The sequence below is a fragment of the Lycium barbarum genome, chromosome 12 (genome assembly GCF_019175385.1).
Source record: "Lycium barbarum isolate Lr01 chromosome 12, ASM1917538v2, whole genome shotgun sequence".
Lineage (NCBI taxonomy): Eukaryota > Viridiplantae > Streptophyta > Magnoliopsida > Solanales > Solanaceae > Lycium > Lycium barbarum.
Window position 1 is genome coordinate 68,155,140 of NC_083348.1, and position 24,053 is coordinate 68,179,192.

The following is a 24,053-nucleotide window of genomic DNA, read 5'->3' on the forward strand; positions in this document are numbered from 1 at the left end:
ACTTGTCTAACGTTGATTTAACATGCGTTAGGCATGGTGGATTTATGACGTTTCTGAATGAAAACCCTGATTGACAACACAATGCACGCGTTTGACCACTTTATTTGACACACTTATATAACGTTGATTTAACATGCATTATGCAGGGTGGATTTATGACGTTTCTGAATGACAACCCTGATGGACAACACAATGCACCTGTTTGACCACTTTAAATGACACACTTATATAACGCTGATTTAACATGCGTTACGCATGGTGAATTTATGACGTTATAAACACAAAGATAATTGCATTCACTGAGGTAAAAAAAAAGCCACATTTTCAGAATGCCTAGAAATAGACAAAAAGGCGAAGGTAGCTCAAGAAATCTCCATGGCAGGACATAAACAAACACAATTGAATCTTATTTTGAAAAAGATATATTAGGATGTTACACAAATTTATCAGATGAAAAATGGTATGGTGTTGTTTAGCCCTTTGCAAATCGACCTCTTTGTATCCATGTTGATTTAAAAGTTGTTGGACACATCATTGAGGGCGATTACCACTTGCCACATGTGCTTGTTCTTGACATCTCACAAATTGTGTGAATGTTACCTCTACGACCTTGGTGCACACTTGTTGTGAGTTCAAATATACGCTGTGCCGAGTTGTACTCAGTCATTAAGTGTTGTTGACACTTAAATTAGTGATACTCGAATAGTTGTGTTGGTTTTGGCATCCATTTCAGACTGCCTGCCATAAATCCTTTGGCCATCTTTGATCTAGTCACGAACCGCTCCACAACTTGCTTAAAAGTCATTCTCAGCCCCGTCTACCTATTGTCGGAGGTCAATTGTTGCTCCCTCTCTCGAGATTGCAATCCCTATCGATTCGGGTAGGAATGATTGCAATTACGAGTAGTCCCTATGCAGATTTCAATAAACCATTGAATGACTCAGAGTTGTTTGTTGTTAGCATCCCCTATCTCCCACCTTCATCTTTGTGTAATGTCCATTTTTATTTATCGATTTTATTCAACCAATGGTAGGCTTCCTCATCTGCCTGCCTAATCAACTCCATTCATATATGAAACTTCTTCTTCTGATGCTCTGTTGCAGCCGGCCACATCCAATTGTTCAGTGGTGGGCTTCAATATGCCTTCTGAAAATTTGCCTTCAAATGCCTTAAACAATAAAAATGGTGGGCAAAGGGCAGCTGCCACCCATGCAAGTCCTACATATTACTTATTATGCCAGCATTTATGTCTGATATAACACATATATCCATTCGATCCTTAATAATATGTTTCCTCAAGTAGGTCAAAAGCAGACCCCATGTCTTTGTGCTCTCATTAGCTATAATTGCAAAAGCCAGAGGGAATATAGACCCATTCGCATCCATTCCAACAACAATTAGTAGCTTGATATCGTATGCCCCGTACACATGTGTGTCATCTATTGATATTACTGGCCGACAATGAGCAAAACCATCAATGAATGGTTTGAATGCCCAAAACACAAATTGAAAAATATTATCGGCCAAACTAAGTTTCAACTTGAGCTTCCATTCAACAACAGTACCAACATTGAAGAGTTGTAGATCAGCCATATATCTCGGCAACATCTTGAAAAGCCATCCCAATTGTCATAAATAATCTCATGTGCACGCCTACGCCCAAGATATGCCTTTCGCCTACGCCCAAGATATGCCTTTCGCCTACTTATGATTTTGCGATATACTTTTAGAACGATTGTTATGCATTCTTTAATTTTGAACCTGGAGAAGTTTAAATATCAGCATTTAGCAATGAGGAGCCTTATAGTAACATCAAAATTAAAATAAACTTGAGCGAAGGGGGTATCTTAGGCTTTGTACAATGTCGCCAACTAGCACAACATCAATCATATTGATATCTAGATTGAAATGATCATATGGGCATTCACCCATATCAAAAGTGTTCTTTGGGTAGTACTTTAAAATAGTCCACATCTTATCATTAGTCTCCTTACCATGGAGCATCCATTGACAAACTTGATATTTTCACCTGCAGACCAATCGCCAATATTTTTTCAGTTGGAATCATCAACTTTGAACCCCCTCATCTTCTTGATGCAAAAAATCTTAACAGCCCTTTGCAATGACTTTTTTGTTACATCCCGAATTTTCACACGTTAAAGTCGCATTATGAGTTAGTCGACTTTAGTTCGAAAGAAATTATCTCGAGGTTAAAAGGGATTGAGCTTATTAATATAAATGGTTATAAGAGTCTATAAATAAGATTAGTAAGTGGCAGAAGGTTTGGACGGTGAATGAATCAAAGAAGGATGAGTTTCGTCAAAAGTCGGAAAGTTGGGAATACGATAACTTGTACTTTTGGATGAGATTAGGAGTCCTTCACATGCTAAGAAAGTAACGATATGAAGTAATTGAATCTTATAATGGTCTCTTGTTAATTTTGGAAGTCAAACGAGTTATAATACGAAAGTCGACAAAGGGCGTTGCAAGTTAAGTTTGTAAATTTCACTGAAATTTGGGTCAAATGTCGTGGAGCTTTTCTGTCAATATAATTGGAGTTATGGGGTGATACGCCTATAAAATTGAAGGTCTATGAGGCTAGCTTCCACCACATTTTACTGTTCATTGATATGACATCGGAGTAGAGATATATTTGCTTTTCCGTCCAAAGGTGCAAACTGCCCCGGGAACAGTGAGGATAGTCAGCGGCTTAATTTTTGCCCTTGTATATATATCACCTTTTTCATGATTTTATCTCCATTTATTCATCTTCAAAGACCAAGGAAACCCTAATATACTCTCCAAACAAATCCTCCATGAATCCTAACCAATCCAAGTGCAGATAAATCAACTTTAACCTGAAGAACAACATCGTGATTACAGAATTGTGATTTCTTCACTATTTTTCTTCTCGGATGAAAACTTCACCTTGAAGTAATTTATAGTTTGAAGTGTTCTATATCACTTGAGGTATGTTTTAACCTTCTTTGCATCTCCTTGAACTTTACAAACGTTTAGACCTAGAAAATTGAAGAAAATCTCATAAGAATAAGTCCTGTTAACTCTCATGAATATAGCTTAATTGTTGGGCTATTTTGTATGGTTATGATGGGTTATTTGGAGATGTGGTCATATGGATGGTATCGTAATGACGAGGAGGATCAGAAAAGTGGGATATGGTATCATCTTACAGGAGGATTAAGCTACAAATAAGCCTATTAACTTATGCTCGCAAGTTGCTCGATAAATGTCTAAATGAAGAATTCTATGAACTTGATTTTGATCCCGAATGGTTTGTATTATGTATAAAATCATTCGTAAGGCATTTAAGGACTCGAGAAACATATATAACTCCATCGACGAGGTATGTAGGGCTTTCTATTCTCTTTGTGGCATGACTAGATTTCATCTGACCTTTCATTGAAAAGTTATTCCATTAACTTAGATCGATCGCGTTTCATGATAATTGAGCTAACCCATACTTCATATATGACTTGTACCAAAGTATGTTCCACATTCCATATCTCCTTTTGGTTATCGATTAACAGACTTTCCGTTCAACTTGTGTCGATTATGTTCCAAAATGGTTAAGCTTACCCTTTTCTCATGAATAACTTGTATTGAAGTACCTTTCACATTTTGTATCCCTCTTGTTTATCGAATGAAAAATAATATTCATTACGGTACTCTTCACGTCAAAGTTGAGTTGATTGTACTTCCTTTAATTGAGTTAATCCTTATCTTCTTGTCTATTGCTCAAAGGTGACGAATATCCCGTTGGTATACTTTTTCTGATAAAAGTTGTGTCGATCATATTTCATAAGAGTTTGGATAACTTCGGCTTCGTGTATAATTCATAACAAGATGTTTCCCGGTAATTTTATTTCTTTGGCTTATTGATTAAAGAATGATGAACGTAGCAACAATAACGATAGTCGGGGGATAATGACGATAGGTCATTCAAGACGCTTTCTATGTTATCTCTTCTGAGCTCGGTCTTGCATTGCACTTATGTATATGTATTTATCTTCATTACTGAGCCGCGCTATAGTCGGCCGGGTAGGCATGTAGATGTGCACCTAGATGTATTTCTTTCTTTACCAAGTCGTGTTTTAGGGGGCTGGGTAGGCACGTAGATGTGCATCGCCACTGATCAGTTGGGCAGAGATGGTGATATGATGATGAGCTCACCCTACAGAGGGATATATATTATTATACGATACGATATGTTATAAGCCTCCACCGTGAGGAATGATTTTTACGAGCATAAAGTTATATTCAAGTTGTGGTTATGATTACCCTCAGCTGCTTGTGTCAGAGTTCAGGTTGCCTCTATATCTCCCATCTTGTTATTTATATTTCTTATGCTTACACTAACCGGCCTACATATACAGTACATATTTCGTCTGTGATCATGCCCATAGGTATAGATAGACAGGTTCGCATGCCACCCCAGTAGGGTACTAGATGTTCAGCGGTTGGTTATTGCACTTCATTTCTCCGGAGTTGTTAGTTAGAGTCTTGAGTAGGAATGCATGCATATATATATATATATATATATATATATATATGGGTACATCGGGGCCCAGTCCCGACCAGATGATGCATATTAGTGCTCTTAGAGGCTTACAGACTAGCAGTTAATGTACAGGTGGTGTGTTTGGCCTAGCCGGCCTTCTGACTAGTTGTCTTTCCTGGTTGCGGCCTTGTCGGCCCTAGTTTTGCATATATGTGTTGTTGGGCCTTTTCTGCTTGCAGGTTGTTATGATATACTTCTTACAATTGTTATTCAGCGGTCTTGTCGGCCTATGATTCATGTTACAGAGTTCAGATATCACAGTTGGTTCGCTCGGCCCTTCCGATGCCGGGTGCCGACCACGCCCCCCAAGGTTGGTGTGACATTTTTCAAGGTGAATATCACGCCTTTTTTAATATGAACATCCTTTTTTACAAGATCCTTTGGATCTTTCCATAATCTTTGACGAATATGATAATCATCCCTAGCGAAGACAAAGGCATCAGGGCGATCTTGAAGACGATCAAGATATGGAATCTCCTTGGAATGCCACTAAATCAGGCTTGCTTCCGGCATCGGTTCTTGCTGCTGAAATTGGCTTTGCTGCATCGACTCTTGCTAGTGAACTGGGGGCTGCGAATTCAGTTCTTTCTGGTATGACGGACTTTGCATCATCGGTTCTAACTGTTGTACTTGACATTGAGGATAATATTATCCTCATCCTCACCTTCACTCACTGAAAAAGGGACTTCATCCTCTGATTCCTCCGCATTAGGTATTTCGTCACTATCACTCGATGATGATTCTATATAATTCGGATAATCAACACCATCCAGTAAACGTCATTTCCTACAGAAAATAAGTAAAATATATTAACTACCAAACATCAAAATATATAGATTATTTAATATAAAAATGATGGACCTACCGATAAGAATTAACATTGCATGGGTTTGAGAAATGATCCGCATTTGATGCCACGATCTCATTTTGAGTAAAAATTTCCTTACACAAGAAAATAGAGTATTTTAACTATTAAACATCAAAAGTAATACTATTGATGTTCAAAAGGTAGACCTACCGATAGTTATCAACTGCACCGAAACTTGAGGATGGAGCATCATTTTGAATAGTTTGATAGACTGAGGATGTTCCATCCTGATTGAAAGGAATGCCTGATATTATTCATATCAGGTCTATAACCCTTAAAAATTACAATCAACATCACTATTACTGTTACATCCCGCGTTTTCACAAGTTGGAAAGCATACGAGTTCAATGACATTAGTAACGGAATAAGTTTGATGAATTTTGAAACTGTTATATATGGTCTTGATATGGTATTTTCTTTTAAGTAAACCCCTTTTAGTAGATATTTGATAAGCATGATTTTCTATAGTTATTACTGTTACTACTTCTGGGATACATTTTTAATTATGTGTGCGGTATGAGGACATTTAGAAAATGAGATTTTATTTGTTATGGGTACATAAATTATTTTCTCTTATGAAAAGCTATCTTTTTCCATTATGAGAATTGATAGTACAATAATTTGTACTCTTGATGTTAGGTTGAGGAAAGATTATAATTTGACGAACATGATTTCTAGATGTATTAGTTTTTGTGAAATACGTGTATGTCTTAAGTTGATATGATATTTCAATAACAAAAGTTTTGGAAGCTTATGTATTTCAAAGAAATATTAAAATATTAATGTATGAGATTATATCTTATGATTTTATTTTTTATATTAAAATAATTGGAGGGGTGGCATATTATCCACGTTACCACATGGATTTTGGACATGTATTAGACATTATCATTACCTATTCATTCTTTATAATTAAGAAATTTGGCCAGCAATAATTTTTTTCTGATGAGTTTCCATCTGACTCCATAACATCCCACATTTTTGTATTAGGAAAATTGGACCGTCCAACGTAAGTAAATTTATCCAAGCACGGAGGATTTAGTCATATTCAAGTATGGGAATCAAGAAATCAATGTGTAAAAGGAATGAAGTCCCGAAATTATTTAAGACTCGAAAGTGAATGACAGTGATTGAAAATAATATTTTGTGTGTACAAAAAGGGACTGTGGACTACTGCTATGTCACATGATCATGACAATGAATATGGAGTGTATTAAAAATGATTACTTTTTAAATGAATTGAGATCAAGAAATTAATTATGTGTTTAATTGGTTAGATTGGGAATTGTGGAAAATGATAAGAAATTAAGATTTTTGGATAATTATTACATGGACACATGTCCTGGACACTTGGAAGAAGGCTATTTAAATATGTTATACATAAATGATGTAGTGGCTAATCTGATAAGTATCAAAAGAGATGGGCCAAGTGAATGCCATGTGTAAAATGGCAAGGTACAAATATATATTTGTTGGTCACTTCTTTGACAATCCATTTGATGAAACATGAGCAGCAACTCACGTTTTGCAATATCCCCTATAACTCACGTTTTGCAATATCCCCCATAATTTTAGTATACCATAATTTATATAGCAGCCCTTTATGGAGGCTATATATATTCTTTCTAAGGCATTTATTAGATGAAGACTTTACATCAACTTTTTAATTGTGGGAAGGCCATACACGTATTGGTAATCATCCTAATTGGAGAAATTCCATACAAGGAAATTGGCAGTAACGTTTGAGGAAAAAAAAAATTACGCTGAAGCAAAAATGCGAAGAACGACATAAAGGTTACCCCGCGTCGGTTTTCTCCGGGTAATAGCAAATCAGAAATTTCTTCAAAGTAAAGTAAGGTGGAAGAAGATTATTTTTTTGCCATATTAGGTAAGAACTATTCTCTCCTCGGTATATTTTTTTGCCAAATTTATTAAGGTAAGGTTTAATATTTTCCTACATATTTTAGAAGATGATTAGTCTTTGTATGAATTAGTGGATGTGAAAGAGATTGCAAGAGTTGTGTATGTTGATATGGAAGTGGAGTTTGACCCGTATGGGGCCAATTTAAACTAGCTATGGTAAATTAAGTTTAATTAGTGGTATGGTTGTTGTTATCATGGATTATATGGCGAAAGGATTAGAAAGTTAAAGTTGAAATTTTGTTGATATGAATATGTTGTTGTTTTCATTGAATTGAAGGAATTGAAGATATGATTGTATGCATATGTTGTTGTTGGTATGTCTATGTCAACAGGAGAGCAAATTGGAAATTTGGGATAGGCGAATGTATAGGGGAAGTGCTGCCGGATTTTCGCTAGATTTTTAGATAATAGAAAACCCTAAACGATGATATATAAACTAAAATATAGGTTCAATAAGAAATGGGTTATAGAATTGTGGACTAGAAAATATAGTTACTAACGATAACGTTACTTTTATATAAATAGGCTAAAAGAGCGACGAGACGAACGGGTTACGAATAGCCGCTAACAGGTATATAAAGCAACCTCCTTTCTTTTTGGCATGTCTTAGTTTTACATAGGCTAGATTAGAGCCTTAAGGGAATTCTAAATCGGAAATCCGAGCATGTTATGATCCGTATATGTTCCTTGGCACTCTTATGTATGACTTGATGAAATATGAACCTTTATGTATTTGAAATATTCGCTTTCCGAACCTTGCGCAAAAAGGTTTCACTTTAAAGAACTTCGAAATTTCTGAATGCCATACCTTTCACATGAAGGCTCGGATTGTTCCAATACTTTTATAGAAGTTTGCATGATGTATAATGAGTATGATTTCCATAGGCGGGCCCGACTCGGGTCAATACCCGTCCGTGGGTCCCGCGACTTTCCTTTATGTAATTCTGACGACTTTTGAAAGAATTTGGTATGATTATCATTTCGAATTTCAAGTATGGTCACTTACTTATATTTGAGTCTATGATAATGATTTTATGCATATGGTTACTCATGACTCTGCTCGTGCGTTCTGTTACATCTTTCGCCGGTTCCCGGGCCGGTTCTGTTATCGTGCGCGCTTTGATATACTCCGGAGTTATGTTGTGTTTATGGTTCACCGAGCTACTCGCAAAAGAGGGTCGGGTTCCACATATATTTGGTGTTATGCTGTGTATGGCGTTATGTTGTGATGTGATATGTGACGGGGATACGGAGATTTGAAACATTCTGGTGTTATGCTGTGTTATGGCGCCATCGACGGGCGGGCGACCATATTCTTCTGTACCCTACGCATGACTTACATATTTTTGAAAGTAAACAAATTTTGATATGTTGGATCTATATTTATGTTCTGTACTACTATTTCGTTTATGTCTCAGATTTGTTTCTGTATTTTCTGCTTTGCATACTCAGTACATATTTTGTACTGACCCCCCTTTCTTCGGGGGGCTGCGTTTCATGCCCGCAGGTACAGATGCACAGTTTGGTGATCCACCAGTTTAGGACACCCTCTTCTGCTGTTTGGAGTGCTCCTCTTATTCCGGAGCCTACATTTTGGTATATATACTTGTTTGATGCATATGTATTTATTTGTTCAGGGGTACGGCGGGGCCCTGTTCTGCCATATGATCTGTTTGGTCTGTTTAGAGGTCTGTAGATGTATTTGTGGGTGTGTGTGCCTACTTCTGTACAAATGTGTTTGTATGACCCTGTTCGTTATGGCAGCCTTGTCGGCGTGCACTTTGTATATGTTTTGGGCCGTTGCGCCATCTGTTAGCCTTGTCGGCTTTTGATACATCTGTTAGCCTTGTCGGCTTTTGATACTTTTGATAGCCTTGTCGGCTTTTGATACATTTGATAGCCTTGCCGGCTTTTCGATATAAGTATATGTATATGTTTGCGCTGAAATGTGTCTGATACAGTTTGACATAGTTTGAGATGGCATATAGTGTTTATGGCCGTATATGCTATTTGGATGTGATCAGATATGGATAGGTATGTCAGGGTGCCCAAGTAGGGCGCCAGTCACGGCCTACGGGGTTGGGTCGTGACAATTACGATACAAAAAATAAACATATGCTATTACAGAATATTTACCATTGGCCATCAAATTGCTGGCTTAAAGCTTCTAGAGACATTTGACCCCTCAAAATGTCTCCATAAGAACTCATGTCAAGATAAGAGTTAACATGAGTAGGCCGCATATTAGCGACTTTAGGCTGAACTTCCTGGCGAATTATAGACGAGGCTTCCCGACCAGTTCTATTTGGGGCTTCCCGAGGAGCTCTAGCCGAGACTTCAAGACGATTTATAGGGACCTTCTCAATATACATCTCAAGGACGTTCAAAGTGATACATTCCCTATAATCATCTGGGGCCTTCAAATAGTCAGTCAAAGAGACATCGTCTACGATATTCCACATTCCATAACTAACTAATCCTTGCGGTGAAAAAGATATTGGATATCTCCTTGTTACAGTTAAATCAAATTCTCACCTACTAACTCTAAGTCTACTATACAAGGCTTCGAGTAGTCTTGAATATTTTAGGTCAAGTGGAAACCTAACATGATATTTTTGGGGAATATTATAACACAAAATATTAGACTCATAAATAATCTCTCCGTCCCAAAATAAAGAAACCCTAACAGTTGGAACATTCTCCATTTTTTACTAATTTAAAAGTTGGATGGATTTTTGTGTTTTCCTTTCGTCCAAAATCCACTTTATATAAGGTTTGAATGAGTTTAAAGGTACCATATAATGCAACAAATTATTGCGCCATGCAATTTACGTCAAATCAAGTACAGTTGGGCAGTAGAATCTACAGAAAAATCAGTGGAATTATTGACTTGTTTAACGTAGGAAATTCCTGCGTTATACAAGGCCATATAACGCAGTAATTTCCTGTGTTAAAGGACTTAACTGAGCCATTACAGTTAAGTCCTTTAACGCAGTAATTTACTGCGTTAAGGGTAGTTTGTTACAACTTTTTTTTTCTTTGGGTATTTTGGTTCACTTCTTTTTTTGGGTTATTTAGGTTCCGGACTCAATTCAAACATCTTACATAGCAAATTTAAAACCACAAGATTCAAAGTATAATTTAGTTCATTACACATCTTTATTTAGGATCACAAGATTCAAAATTCTCATTTTATTCCTTAAACTTTGTGTCCAGTCAAACTAAGACACTTAAAATGTGACGGAGAGCGTAAACTGCTTCTTATCATGAATTTCTTTGTTCTCATGTTCAAATTCAAAACTTCAAATTAAGATCTGAAAAATCATCCATTCCACCATATTCTTTGACAGTACAATATATCTATCTAATTGAATTATGTTTTAGTTACATTAATAATATATAAATCTTTTTTATCTCACCAAATTGAGTAGACTTATAATAAAGGCTAACTCTTCAGTAAAAACTAATGTTGCACCTTAGCAAATAGAACATATCTACTAAAGTCGATTAAATTAAGTTGATGATATAAAAATCATAAAGTTAGTATAGATATCTTAAATTTTTGAGAGGACTGTACAAAAGAAATAATTTTTGTACTGACATTTAAATATTGTCCCCGAGACAAGTGAGGGATGGCTCAGTGGTTAAGCACCTCCACCCACGACCGGTAGGTCCTGGGTTCGAGTCACAATGGAGGGGAAGTGTGAAAACACTATAAATCCTCCTAAAATGGGAGGGGAAAAAAAAATATTATCCCCGATTTAAATATTTGTACGGGACAAGTTGTTTTAAGGTTAGTGAAAACGAGTTAGAACTAAAATATCCTTAAGCTGAGCGACGTAAATGGTAAGGAAAAGCGGCTTCCGGCAAAGAGGAACCAAAATGAACTGTGGTATACGAGTCATGACAGACCAATATAGCTTCATCCTATATTAAACTTACCTATCATGTTGAATTACTCACAAACGATGTTATTCATGGTTCCAACGTTACAAACAAAGAAGATATATATATATATATATATATTTCATCACAGTGACATGCAAGTCATGACATACTTCATGTTATATTCAATCTACGTATCAAGTTGGATTAGTCGCAAAGCATACCGAATCTAATGATTACAAAGTGCAAAACATGAAGAGAGAAGTTTCAGAATAGTGGTATGCATGTAAGTCATGACAAACGAGTATTGTGTTATACTATATTCAACCTAATTAACCTATCGAATTAATTCACAAGTCATGTCAGATCGTCGTAAGTTCTCTATTGACTCGGACGGTAGCTTGTTCCGAAAACTTGCAATATGTCAGCTTCTATTGTTAGAGCGATATGCTATACAACAACATATACAGTATATTCTCACAAAGTGGGGTCTAGAGAAAATAGAGTGGACGCAGAACTTACCCTTATCTTGGAGGTTGGGCGCTAGGCTATATTCAACCGAATTAATCTAATGATTAATACGTATTTTAAAAATAAAGCCGAGCAAGATCACTACACTTCATTTCCATGAAATAAACCCATCATTAATTAACAGAGTAATTGCACGGTTTGTCCTTCAAATGGACTGGTCTTTAATTTTCGTCCTTCAAATGGGATGGTCTTTAATTTTTTTCCTTTAAAATCGAACGTATGTCTATCGGGGCATAAATTCTTTAAGGGCGGTGACGTAATTTGTGGATATTATGATGCATAACTTATGCCTCTACAGGCATAAGTTCAATTTAGAAAGGAAAAAATAAAGACCAGCCCATTTGAAGGCCAAAAATTAAAGACCAACACAAAATAGGACAAAAGTGCAAATGACCCTTAATTAAAGTTTATGGCCGATGCTGGGCCAGGCTAGATGTCTAGTCTTGTCTTAACTAACATAAATAGCTACCTTTTATAAGCTATTAACAATATTTAGCTACAAGTTTGGAAATTACAAACCGTATCTACATTTTATGTGGTTTCAATTGTATTTCATTGTTTTGAAATACAGCAAAATACAAAAAATGTGAAAACAAAGTGGAGTAAAAATAGGCTTTATATTTGGAGCTATCTTTTATTTGGTTTCAGTTGTATTTCATTGTTTTGAAATACAACGAAATACAAAAATCGTAAAAACAAAGTGGAGTAAAAATAGGCTCTATATTTGGAACATTCACTGTATTTAGATAAAAAAATAATAATAAAAAAAAGCAGATGAATACATTCAAATCCTTTTAAAAAATACACTGTATTCAGGTGTATTTGATTATTCAAATACACAATTTCTCCTTCGAAATACCGAAACACAAGCGATTACAAAAGCATACACTATATACAAAAACATACAAGCGAAATACAAAATACCACTGTATTTACACCAAAAAAAGATGAATACATTCAAATCCTTTTAAAAAATACATTGTATTCAGGTGTATTTTCTCCTTCGAAATATAAAAATACAAGAGAATACAAAAAAATGCACTCTTAAGTATACTAAAAAATGGAGAATACAGTCAAATCCAGTCCTCCCATCGCCGCTGGATCTCCGTCGACATTAACATCTTATGAACGGTTTCAAACATAAAATCTATCCATAAAAACAACTCGCAAAGCTTTTGTGGTATTTGTACCAATAATGCGATATATAGCAACCTAATATGGTAGTAAAAAAATGGTCGGGATCTGGTCGGATCTCCGGTGAAAATACAAAAAAAACATACTCTAAGTATACTAAAAATGGAGAATACAGTCAAATCCAGTTGGATGTCCGGTCACAATTTTTCCCAATCAACACTAAACCCTATCTGCATCAGCCGGACAAAATGAGCCTATCAGTAGACGACCTCATCCGAACCACCAGCAAACTCGATCCATCAAAGAAACCCGTCTTCCTCACTCGCCCTTAAACACCCTCACGATGAAATCGCCGAACAAAAACGCCGCTCCGAACAAAACCGCGCTTCCTCCACCGACAACAACAACCACGACAACCACCATGACAGAGATCGTGGGGACCACCACCGAAGAGACCGAGAAAGAGAAAGAGATTCTGAACAGACAGGTGTGAGATTGAGGTCTCACATATCTGGGGGTGAGGAGAGGGAACAGTGAGAGAGAAAGAGAGGGGTGAGGGAGAAGATATATTTGGGAGGTGAGAGAAACTCAATTGAAAAGAGAAACTTGTGAAATACAGGGCATTAGTTATGATATGTAATTTAAGAAAATATTTTAGCTACAAAAAATAAATAAAATAAAAGATAGTTATTATTCATAAATAGGTCTTAGCGGTAGCTATGACAAGTAAATTTTCCTTTTTGTTTTCCATTTCTCAAACAAAATCGACCAGCATCAACATGGGATGCATTTGTCCATTGGAACTAACAAGATTTTATTGTCGAGTGAAGAATGTTCATCACCAAAATATCTGTTTGGTAACATGTCGAACTTATGTTAGTTTTACTAAAAGACACAAAAAGTTAATTACTTGGAGTATGTTTCTTTCAATATAGTCAAATGGGTTAATTAGGGGAATAAACATAATCTCATATGTGTCGCCTCTTTTCAGTGAGTGTTCGATTTGATTCAAATTTGATGAATTCAATTCCAGCAAACTAATAATTGCAGCTTGGCCTTTGTGTTGCATCTGTAACACAATCATCTTCTTCGCTCGCGATTCTAAATTTGTTATGAGGAAAAAGGCAACTGCAAGTGTAATAAAATACAAATTTGTGGTAAATATCTAGAACTAAAAAATTAGCATGAGTTTGTAGTCAATAGCTATTACTCCACATGTTCCGTTTTATGTAACGCTTTTTTTAAAATCTATTCTAAAAAGAATGACATTTTTTAATTACATAATTGAATATCTTTTCTTTTTCATTTATCCTTAGAGACATGATTTATTAGCCATAAAAAAATAATGACATTTTTATAACTACAAATTTGAAGGCTACTCTTGGTATGTGCTAAAAATTGTCTTTTTTCTTCAACTCTAATCGAACATAAAATGAAAAGGAGTGTGGTTGTTCTCGTCTCTTTAGCACCCTGTGGCTCTGTTACCGTGATCTTGGCCGAGCCTCATTACGGATGTATCGGTCCCACACATTTTGACCAGTCCTAGCGGATAGGAGAAATCGAATATTTGAACTCCCAACTTTTGAAGTGGATCATAAATCTATATATAAAAATGTATTAGAATCGGAGTAAATAGTAGGTCTGAACCCATAAATTTGTTTTAAATATTACAATGTGTTCAATGTTCCCTTTTTTTTTTTTTTTTTTAAAACTCCATGTGTAGTCAAATGTAAAATGAAATGGACGGTGGACAGGGAGTAATATTTGAAAGTTAACTCATGATACATGTCAATTAAAGGCGTGACATTTTCTTAATGGTAAGAATTAATCATACGCAAAGTCATGGTTCAGAAAAACCACCTAAAATCTTGTGGTACAAACAAATTAGCATGGTACTCGATCTACCTGTCCTTCATTCTCGAGCAAACATGGTCATCAATAGCCCTTCTTTGTTTCTGTTTTACCTGTCAATCATTTTCTCGTCCATTCATCTCCAATATGTCCGGTGCCAAGCCCCTATAAAAGCCACTCTCATCACTCTATTCAATTCATTCTTTAGCAGCGAAGTATTTCTCTAAAACATAAAGCGAGAAGTACTGCTAAATAAAGAATCTAACTATAAATAAAAAACAAAAAACTCAAAAACAAATCATCAAACCAAACCAAAAAAACAAAATGGCACGTCAAGTAGTTGCATTGGCTCTTCTCTTCGTTGCCCTTGTTGCAGGGCTAACACATGCAGCCGATTTGCCTGCTTCATCACCTGAAGCAAGCGCACCAGCAGCAGACTCAATTTCCATTAGCCCTTCTACTTCACCAGATGCATCAAGCCCTGTTGCTTCCGATGTTGAGCCATCATCACCACCTGCACCAGCTAGTGAAGCAAGTGCACCAAATGCAGCTGCACCTAGTCAGTCAACTATTTCTGCAGCACCTGAAGCTGGTGCACCAAATGCTGCTGATGGTCCATCGGGGGTTTCTACTGCTGCCACTGATGACTACTACTGAACCACCTAATTAAGGCTGACGACTTGGATTCATGTTGTTTGATTGATTAGATGATGGGTGTTTCGGATTAGAGTGATGCGTTTTTTTTTTTTTTTCAATTTGATTGTGAAATTTCTCAAAGTTTAGTTATACTAATAAAAAGCCTATTAGATGGATGTTTTTGAATAATTTCAGGGCGTGCATGATGATCTTTTCTTTGTCATGAAATTTTAATTAACTAACCTTTTTCTGTTGATTTATTACTGCTCATTATGTTCTACCTTGAAAACTTTCAGAGTCCGGATGGATATAACAAATATTTACATAATCAGGTCATTGAAAAGTTAATTGTAGCCTGTAGGTAAGTATACTTAATAAGCATTTATCTGTAACCTATAATAAAGTAACAAACCTGTTATAACATAGTAGTACTAAATTATACTACTCCCTCCGGATAAAAAAAAAGAGTCTACTTAGCTATTTGTACACCCCTTAAAAAATTAGTCACTCCAAGAAAAAAAATATGTAAATTGACTAAACTACCCCTAATTAAATAGGCATTGAGATTTGATCACATAACACTTAATGGGGGAAAATCTGGAAAGATAAGGTTAATTGTGAATGCATGTAACTTAGATTCATTCCTATTTAGTTCCTCTACCTTGAAAACTCTTTTACATTTGAGTTGGAACTTACTACTCCTTCAATAAAGGCTGTTGATACATACTTTGGCCCTGAGCATGTAAGAACAAACTCACTTATATACGGACAAGGGTCAAATTAAAAGAAGAGAGGAGGAGATTAACAATTTATAGGTTTCATATAACAATTTATGTACACGAGATCAAAAGCTCAAAACATGCATCGATTTTCATTTCTTTACAATACGGAAGATGGAATCCGGAACAAGAGTACAGTAGGACTCTATAAACATGTAACCTAATGACCCAGACGTGCATCAGCTCATACATTTTAATACGCATATGAACTATATTCTTGCAACGGAGTAACGAGTACCCTACTCTGAACTGGCCAAGTTGAAAAACAAGATTTCTCGCCATACTCCATTCGACGATTTTTTTTACCACGGTTAGTTTTGAGGGGAAGTTATATAGAAGTGAATAATATTAGTAGGAGTTTAGACACTAATTGTTCGATAAGGAGAGCCGGCTATGACTTGGAGACGTCTCTCTTTGACAGATGGATCTTGGAAGAGAAGCACTTTGTCCTTGTCTTTCACCCCAACCATGTGCAAGTGTTCATAGTCCTCTCTTTCTTTCCCTCTGTATAGCAGCCTCTGCTCTTTTGCTTCCAAACAGGTTACCATTGACAGCATCATCTTCAATTCACCTGAAAACCAACAAAAGGCGCACATCCCATTTTACTTCAGTAAGATTGGTAACTGGCTAATCGATTTATTAACCGTAGTTGCTTTTTAGGTAACCAAACAATATAGTAGTAGAAACTCTCACACTTTTATAGTGAGTGACAAAAAATTAGAGTATATATTCAACCCAAAACATTACTAGTGGAGTAGTTCAAGACTATTTAAACCTCGTACACACAAATGAGGAATAAGTACTGTAGCATTTTCTAACCCCTTCTAGCACGTTGGATCCGATTTTAGAGTTTACAGGTGTTATTTGGGTGGAGTAATGGTAGTGGCTCTATGGGCCGAAAAGTGAGCAAGAGGGAAAGAGAAGCTCAGAGTAGCGCTTTCGTGGATTGAGTTGAAAGAGAAACTCAAAACGATAAATTATGAAAGAGAGAAAGAGTTTGTGACAATCTCATCAAAAAAATTTACTAACAAAATACCATGTAAACTTTGTGAATATCTCATAATGTTTTTTTTTTTTTTAAATTAAACTCATATTGCCAAGGCCTAGTGAATTGACAAAACGGGAGGCTTACCAAAAGTAGAAGTGGGTTGGATAGAAATGTCATGGGACTTAGAAACAGTTGAGACTCGAATTGTGATGATTGCTTGATCTCCAACATTCTCACATTCTCTTTTTTGAACTAACATACCTCCTGGACGTAACTCCCATTTAATTTCACTAGCATTACCGTCAATTCCAGCAATACTTTTGCCTACTGCAACAGCCACCTTCGAATTGCTTCTGAAAAACCCCTTTGATCTTAACTTGATCATTCTTTCTTTCACTTTTTAGAGGCTCGAACAAATTAAAAGTAAAGAAAGAGTAGGAGAAAGAAAGTGGGTGAATTGGCTTCTTATATAGTAACCTGGGGGCCTGTACGAGGACAAAATAGCAAACATAAAGTATTCCGAGAGTTACATGATTAAAATGAATTATATTTATATGTTTACAAACATTGTTTAATAAACATTAGAAATGAAGGGGAAGGTATAACAAAGTGACACATGGAGGAAGTATGGAGGGAAGGTTTCGTATGCTGATGTTATGGGGTACTAAGCCACATGGGTGGGTGGCGGTTTGTGCTTGATTAGCGCGGGCCAATTTTAATACTATCATAAATACAGTCAGATGGTCATCTTTATCAAAAGCTAAAACTGATTATAGCGAGACTTTTCATGATCCAGCAACCAGAGGAATGTTGGCATTTTCGAGGCTGCCATTATTGACGCTACAATTTTCCAAATCTGATGTTAGGCCAAAGAAAATTAATTGCTTTTGATGGCCTGCGTGCTTTGGCCATTACTAAGTTTACAACATATCTGTTGCCTGAGGAGTGTTTCCTTTCTTCCTTTGTCTCTTGGGCATTTTTGGAAGAGTGTTAATCTTAGTCAATAATGCCTCTGTCCTAATTTTTGTAGCACTATCCTCTTCTTACTTGGTTTTAATAAGTATGACATATATTTTGATATTTAAGAATAATTAACTTTATAATTTTTATTTTACCTTAATATGAGAAGCTTTTATAGCCTCGCAAATGTATTCCATATATAAGGTCACAAGTTTCGAACTTTTTATAATCACATAAACGTTACTCCCTCCGGATAAAAAAAAGTGTCTACTCAGTCATTTGCACATCTCTTAAGAAAATACTAACTCCTAGACAAAAATAGGTAATTTGAGTAAACTGCCCTAATTAAATAAGAATTGAAATTTGATCATATAACACTTAATAGTGGCAAATCTGGAAAGATAAGGTTAATTCTTTCTTGATTTGATAAGTGGACACTCTTTTTGACCCAAAAGAAAAAAATGTTAAGTGGACACTCTTTTTTATCCGGAGGGAGTATGTGATCAAGAAAGCACCGCCCGAAGGGCCTCATACACCAATAGGTTAATAACATCTCAAATGAAATGAAGAAGGTTTGGTACCTCGATGTCGGTTCTTCGTCATCTGGGGACGTAATATCCCCCAATTACTGTTGGGCTATTCTCATGTTTAAGATCACAAATTTTAAAAGACTTCATAATTTTAACACGTTATTGATTAATTCATACTATGTCACATAGATTGAAATGACAAAGGAAATATTTAAATAACAATACATGCTCCAAATTCATATACCAGCCTTTAATTTTCCCTTACTTTCATTATATACTTTCTTATCCTTTTTATATGCTAATAGTTCGGTTCGTCCAATCTTGATGGCATATAACGTCAATCTACGTACTAATAATTGGCTACAACCTGTAGGGTGTATGCATTTCGAGTACGGCGATATATATAGATTGCCAAGAGATTAAGGTAGATAGAAAATAGATCTTGAATATATGGAAGAGTTAAAGTTTATGGATCCATTTCTATAATAAGTATTAAGTACTTAATTATAACAAGTTATAATTAATAAACTAATCATATACCCCAGTAACTTTCCTTTTAACGTTATTGGGGTATATAACTTAAATACTGCACTAATGCTTTGCATAGAAACGGCCACAATCTTTTGTCGTTACTTGGTTACCTTTAATTTCATTTGGTTGTCCAGTTGAAAATGGGAAGGGGTGGGTGGCTCTAACAAATAAAATGCCTTTAATAATTTATTCTTATGTATTACTATTCTTAATTCTTGTTCTATGGAGACGAGTTGATCTCTCTACCATCTTGTAAACTTGAGGAAAGTTGATTCTTTATCGGTTTTGAACGATTCTTGCCTCATAAATTAATTTGTGAGATTGAGTTAGGTTTAATTCATTTCCTTATCAAATTAAAGCTCAACATTTACACCATGACATCATCCTTTTGCTACCGATGTGTATGGATAAGGGCATATTCCCCCTCCTGAATGTGTTCAATTTAAATTTTAATTTACAAAGTAGAGGTCTAAGTTAAATCCGATAAACCGACTTAATTGGAAAAAAAAAAAAGAAAAAAAAGCACGGTGATTTAGATATGCATGGGTATCTTTCCATGTGGGAAAGAAAGCCGCAAAGACAAACGCTTGCAAATTATAAATAGCTTTTTCTAACTGTGTCTCTTCCAACCACCACATGCTTTTTTTCCTTCTAATTCCTTTTTAATGTGAAGAGAACGAGTCTTGGGCATCATACATTGACATTCCCGCATCACTGGAACTTTATACATATATTTAAATTTTACTTGATAATGATGGTGTATAAATGATATCGCTAGGAACAATTAGCTAGCTAAAAATGTATTTATATACGAAATTTACAATCATAATTTGACTTATATTGGAATCGTGACAGTGCATGCAAAAGTGTATCATCAAATTAAGATGATTGAAATAGAGGAAATACTTAATATAGAAATGCTTCATATATTTACGTCAAATATGCACTGTTACTAGATTATAATTCTACAATATGTCAAAATTTTAGAAATTCATTGATAAATGTGAACTCATGGAGTTCTAGCTATCTCATTGAAAGGCTTAAATTTTTTAATTATACTGTCACAATTATTTGATTAAGAGTTCACTTTTGATTGAATCTATTTTACCTATTTCGTTTTACCCGGTAATAAGACTATCATAGGATATGTAACACCCCGTATCTTAGAACAAAGGTTAGACTTATATCATTAGAGTTTAGCAGAGAATTTGAAAGTTTGTGCGTTTTGCGAAAATGGTCAACAGGCCTACTTCGAGCACCCATAACCCCTTGATTTATTGAGAATTTGAGAAAACTTAAAACATAAAAGTTGTAGCACTTTGAAATATATTTCCAACGGTATCTTGTGAAGCTCAAACGAAGCTCTGTGCTAAGAGTTATACCTGTTTTACTAACGCTGGTTGGAGCAGAATTTTCAGATTTTGGGTTACGTTTTTAGCCTTTTCCTACTCGAATTGGTACTCCTTATTTTATTATTGTATGAAGTAAAAACTGTCACGACCCAACCCCGTAGGCCGTGACTAGTGCCCTACTTGGGCACCCTGACATACCTGTACATATCGAATCACATCCAAATAGTATATGCGGCCATAAATACTATATGCCGTCTCAAACTATATCAAACTGTATCAGACACATTTCAACGCAATCATATGCGGGCACATATATATATATCAAAGAGCCGGCGAGGCTGTCAAACATGTCAAAAGACGACAAGGCTAACAAATATGTCAAAAGCCGACAAGGCTCTCAAATGGCACCACGGCCCAAAGTATATACGAAACGCACGCCGACGAGGCTGCCATAACGAAAGAGATCATAAACACAACTGTACAAAAGTAGGCACACACACCCACAAATACGTCTACATACCTCTATACAGACCAAACGAATCATATGGCGGGACAGGGCCTCGTCGTACCCCTGCACGAATATATACAAACATAGCGAACAAAAGATATACCAAAAGGTGGATCACCAAACTGTACGTCGGTACCTGTGGGCATGAAACACAGCCCCCCGAAGAAAGGGGGTCAGTACGAAATATGTACTGAGTATGCAAAGCAGAATATACCGAAAGCAAATATGAGACATAACCAAAAGGGGAGTATCAAACATAAGCGCAAATCCAACATATCAAAATTTATTTACTTTCAAAAATATGTAAGTCATGCATAGGGTACAAAAGGATATGGTCGCCCGCCTGTAAACGGCGCCAATACACAGCATAACACCAGATGTAAGTTTCAATTCTCCGAATCCCCGTCACATATCATAACTGTTACACCTCGGAAAAATCCCCCGAACATGCACAGTGAATACGCTAACAGATGGCGTAGCGTATATGATGTTTTGACGAGTAAGAAAGGGGTATTAGATGACCCTCAACGAGGTTTCAAAAGCATACGACGCAAGGAAAGAAAGTTGTTGAGGAAAGAGGACCATATGTTGTGTATCGGACAAAGAATAACGAGTAACGAATTGGTGATGGATAATGATGCCTTAGAGAAGTGTAATTATGTCCCTAAGATTGGTGTTGATATGTTAAGCAAGTGCCAAGAAGGTTCCATAAGGATCGAAGATCAAACGAGACAACGAGAACGAAAACGGAACCACTGGGCATTATACGGTCCAACCTACGGACCGTATAAATTGTACGGGCCGTAGAATTGGTCGTATAATTGGCCAAGGGTAAGACCAGCCTCTGGAACAGATGTACGCCAGTACATACGGTCCGTATAAATAGTACGGACCATATGTTGGTCCGTATAACTGGTCTCGGCCAGCTTTTAAGTTAAGTGAAGGGGTCCTTTTTCCATTTCATATTTCATTACACTCCCTCTCCTCTCTCCAAGAAAGCTCTAGAACATTCTCCACACCCTCCAAGCACAAAAATACCAAGGAAATGAAGGGTCAATAACACCCAATCCATGAATCAAAGTGTTTGAAAACTCAAGAAAAACTCATCTTCTTCAAGGAATCCAAGAAAGAGTGAAGTAGGGTTTTGGTGCTATAGAGGTATTCTCTTCCAAGGCTTGTTCAACCATCATCCAAGGTGAGTTTTATGATTATTCCATGTTGCTTAAGGTATTGTAAAGCTAAAATGCATGAATTTTAGCAAAACATAGAAAATGAACCATTACTGAGTGAATAGTGACATAATTGGGAGATAACTTGATTGAACCATGAATGTTGTTATACTATGATTATTAATGCGTTGTAAATGACATGTGGACCACGAGATAAGCATGATATATGAGAAAATACGTTAGCGAACCCAAAACCATAAATGTGGGAAAATAGAGAGAAATGGTGGATTTTGCCAAATGTGATCGAATGATGATTGTAACTTGATATATTGTGGTTGTTGTTGGTAGTGTTGGGAGTTGAAATGGAACACGGGAAAATTAGTATATACAAAGGAAGTGCTGTCCAATTTTCTTTAGAAATAGCGACGCGTTCTTATAGTCCATTAACGAACAATAATTTGAATTCCCTTATGAAGGTAACGACGCGATATTGAAGAAGAGCAAGTGAACGAGATTTAGCTAAGCAACCAAGGTATGTGAGGCTGGTCCTTTCCTTCTAATGGCATGAATCTCTTAGCTTTAATCCCTATTCCTTTCCTGAGCTCTCACCTTCTAAGAAGTTAAAATCTTATGCCTATGAATGCCTATATGAGATAAGCTATACGATATAAGGATGTTATTCCTTGCCTACACTCACCTTATGTACTAGTCCTTTCAAGGTGAGGCAGAATGTCCATAATGGTTCCATAATGTAACCGTGGGATTACGACCTTATGTCACCCCGATAGGATAAAGTTGATCTTGAGCCTTATATACATATCATTATAAGATGAGTATTTTATGATAACCATATTATTATGAGTATTTTGCATTGAGCATGTCATGAGCATTTTACACCGTTCCTAGTTGGCCGGGCAGTCACCGCCAAGGCGGGCAGCTATACGGAGACACCATGACCTTCGGGCATGGGCAAACACCACTAGTGGGCGGCATGAGATGGTACCCCGAACACGGGAGGCCTGGACGCGGACTACTATTATTGATTATCACACCGTTCCGATATGAACGGGCAGCTGTGTATGATGCATATATGTCATGATGATGAGTATGAGTAAGACAGCATGCATTATTTCTTTTATGATCAGTAGTCAGATCCAGATGTTTATGTTGATGCTTCTCTATATTATTGATGTATTCTTTCACTGTTTATGCCTCTCATACTCAGTACAATGTTCGTACTGACGTCCTTTTTTCTTTGGACGCTGTGTTCATGCCCACAGGTAGACAGGGAGGAGATATTGCTCCGGAGTCTTAGATCTTCCAGTTGATTGAAAGCCCTCCATTGTTCCGGAGGTGCCTATGATGATATTTTTGTGTAATTGTATATGTTATCCATAGAGGCTCGTAGATACTCGTTGTGGGTTGTATGGTCTCATGGCAGGGTTATTTTGTATGTATGTACATATGTATACACATTATTTCGCTAGCCTAAAGGGCTCATGTATATATAATACTTTTGTTCCCAAATGAAAAGCGAATTTTCTTATAAATTGAATATAAATTGGATAATTGAATGATGATGAGTCTAAAGGGTAGTAACATGAGCGGTGCTCGGCGGTTAGCCCCGGGTACCCGTCGCGGCCCCTAGTCTGGTTGTGACAAAAGTGGTATCAGAGCAGTTCGGTCTTAGGAGGTGTCTACGAGCCGTGTCGAGTAGAGTCTTGTTTATGGTGTGTTGCGCGCCACACCAATAAACAAGATGCTACAGGGCATTTAGGAAAAATGACAATCTTTCTTCTACGAGATCGTGCGATAGGACCATAATGTAA

General features: G+C 36.4%; 2 protein-coding genes and 1 long non-coding RNA gene across 3 annotated transcripts; 2 read left to right on the forward strand and 1 right to left on the reverse strand.

Moving 5' to 3' along the window:
• Positions 1–6,953: 6,953 nt before the first annotated feature.
• On the forward strand, positions 6,954–9,308 carry LOC132622820 (uncharacterized). The gene is made up of 3 exons (XR_009576011.1): positions 6,954–7,335; positions 7,896–7,941; positions 8,878–9,308. It is a non-coding gene; the product is annotated as an uncharacterized LOC132622820 (long non-coding RNA).
• Positions 9,309–15,095: 5,787 nt separating this feature from the next.
• Positions 15,096–15,428, forward strand: LOC132624385 (classical arabinogalactan protein 11-like). Its single transcript, XM_060339172.1, has one exon. It carries the CDS (start codon positions 15,096–15,098, stop codon positions 15,426–15,428), a length of 333 nt encoding a protein of 110 aa, XP_060195155.1.
• A 780-nt stretch (positions 15,429–16,208) lies between these two features.
• LOC132622711 (BAG family molecular chaperone regulator 3-like) lies at positions 16,209–17,726 on the reverse strand. Its single transcript, XM_060337363.1, has 2 exons — positions 17,319–17,726; positions 16,209–16,757 (listed from the first exon to the last, which is right to left on the reverse strand). The coding sequence occupies exons 1-2, from the start codon at positions 17,557–17,559 to the stop codon at positions 16,546–16,548; spliced, it is 453 nt and encodes a 150-aa protein (XP_060193346.1). The 5' UTR covers positions 17,560–17,726; the 3' UTR covers positions 16,209–16,545.
• Positions 17,727–24,053: the final 6,327 nt, after the last annotated feature.

Bases quoted from the DNA above. Each gene is read 5' to 3' on its own strand.
- LOC132624385 (XM_060339172.1), top strand. From the start codon at position 15,096: ATGGCACGTCAAGTAGTTGCATTGGCTCTTCTCTTCGTTGCCCTTGTT.
- LOC132622711 (XM_060337363.1), bottom strand. From the start codon at position 17,559: ATGATCAAGTTAAGATCAAAGGGGTTTTTCAGAAGCAATTCGAAGGTG. The intron at 16,758-17,318 runs GTAAGCCTCCCG...GTTGGTTTTCAG, and splicing joins CCAACCCACTTCTACTTTTG to GTGAATTGAAGATGATGCTG.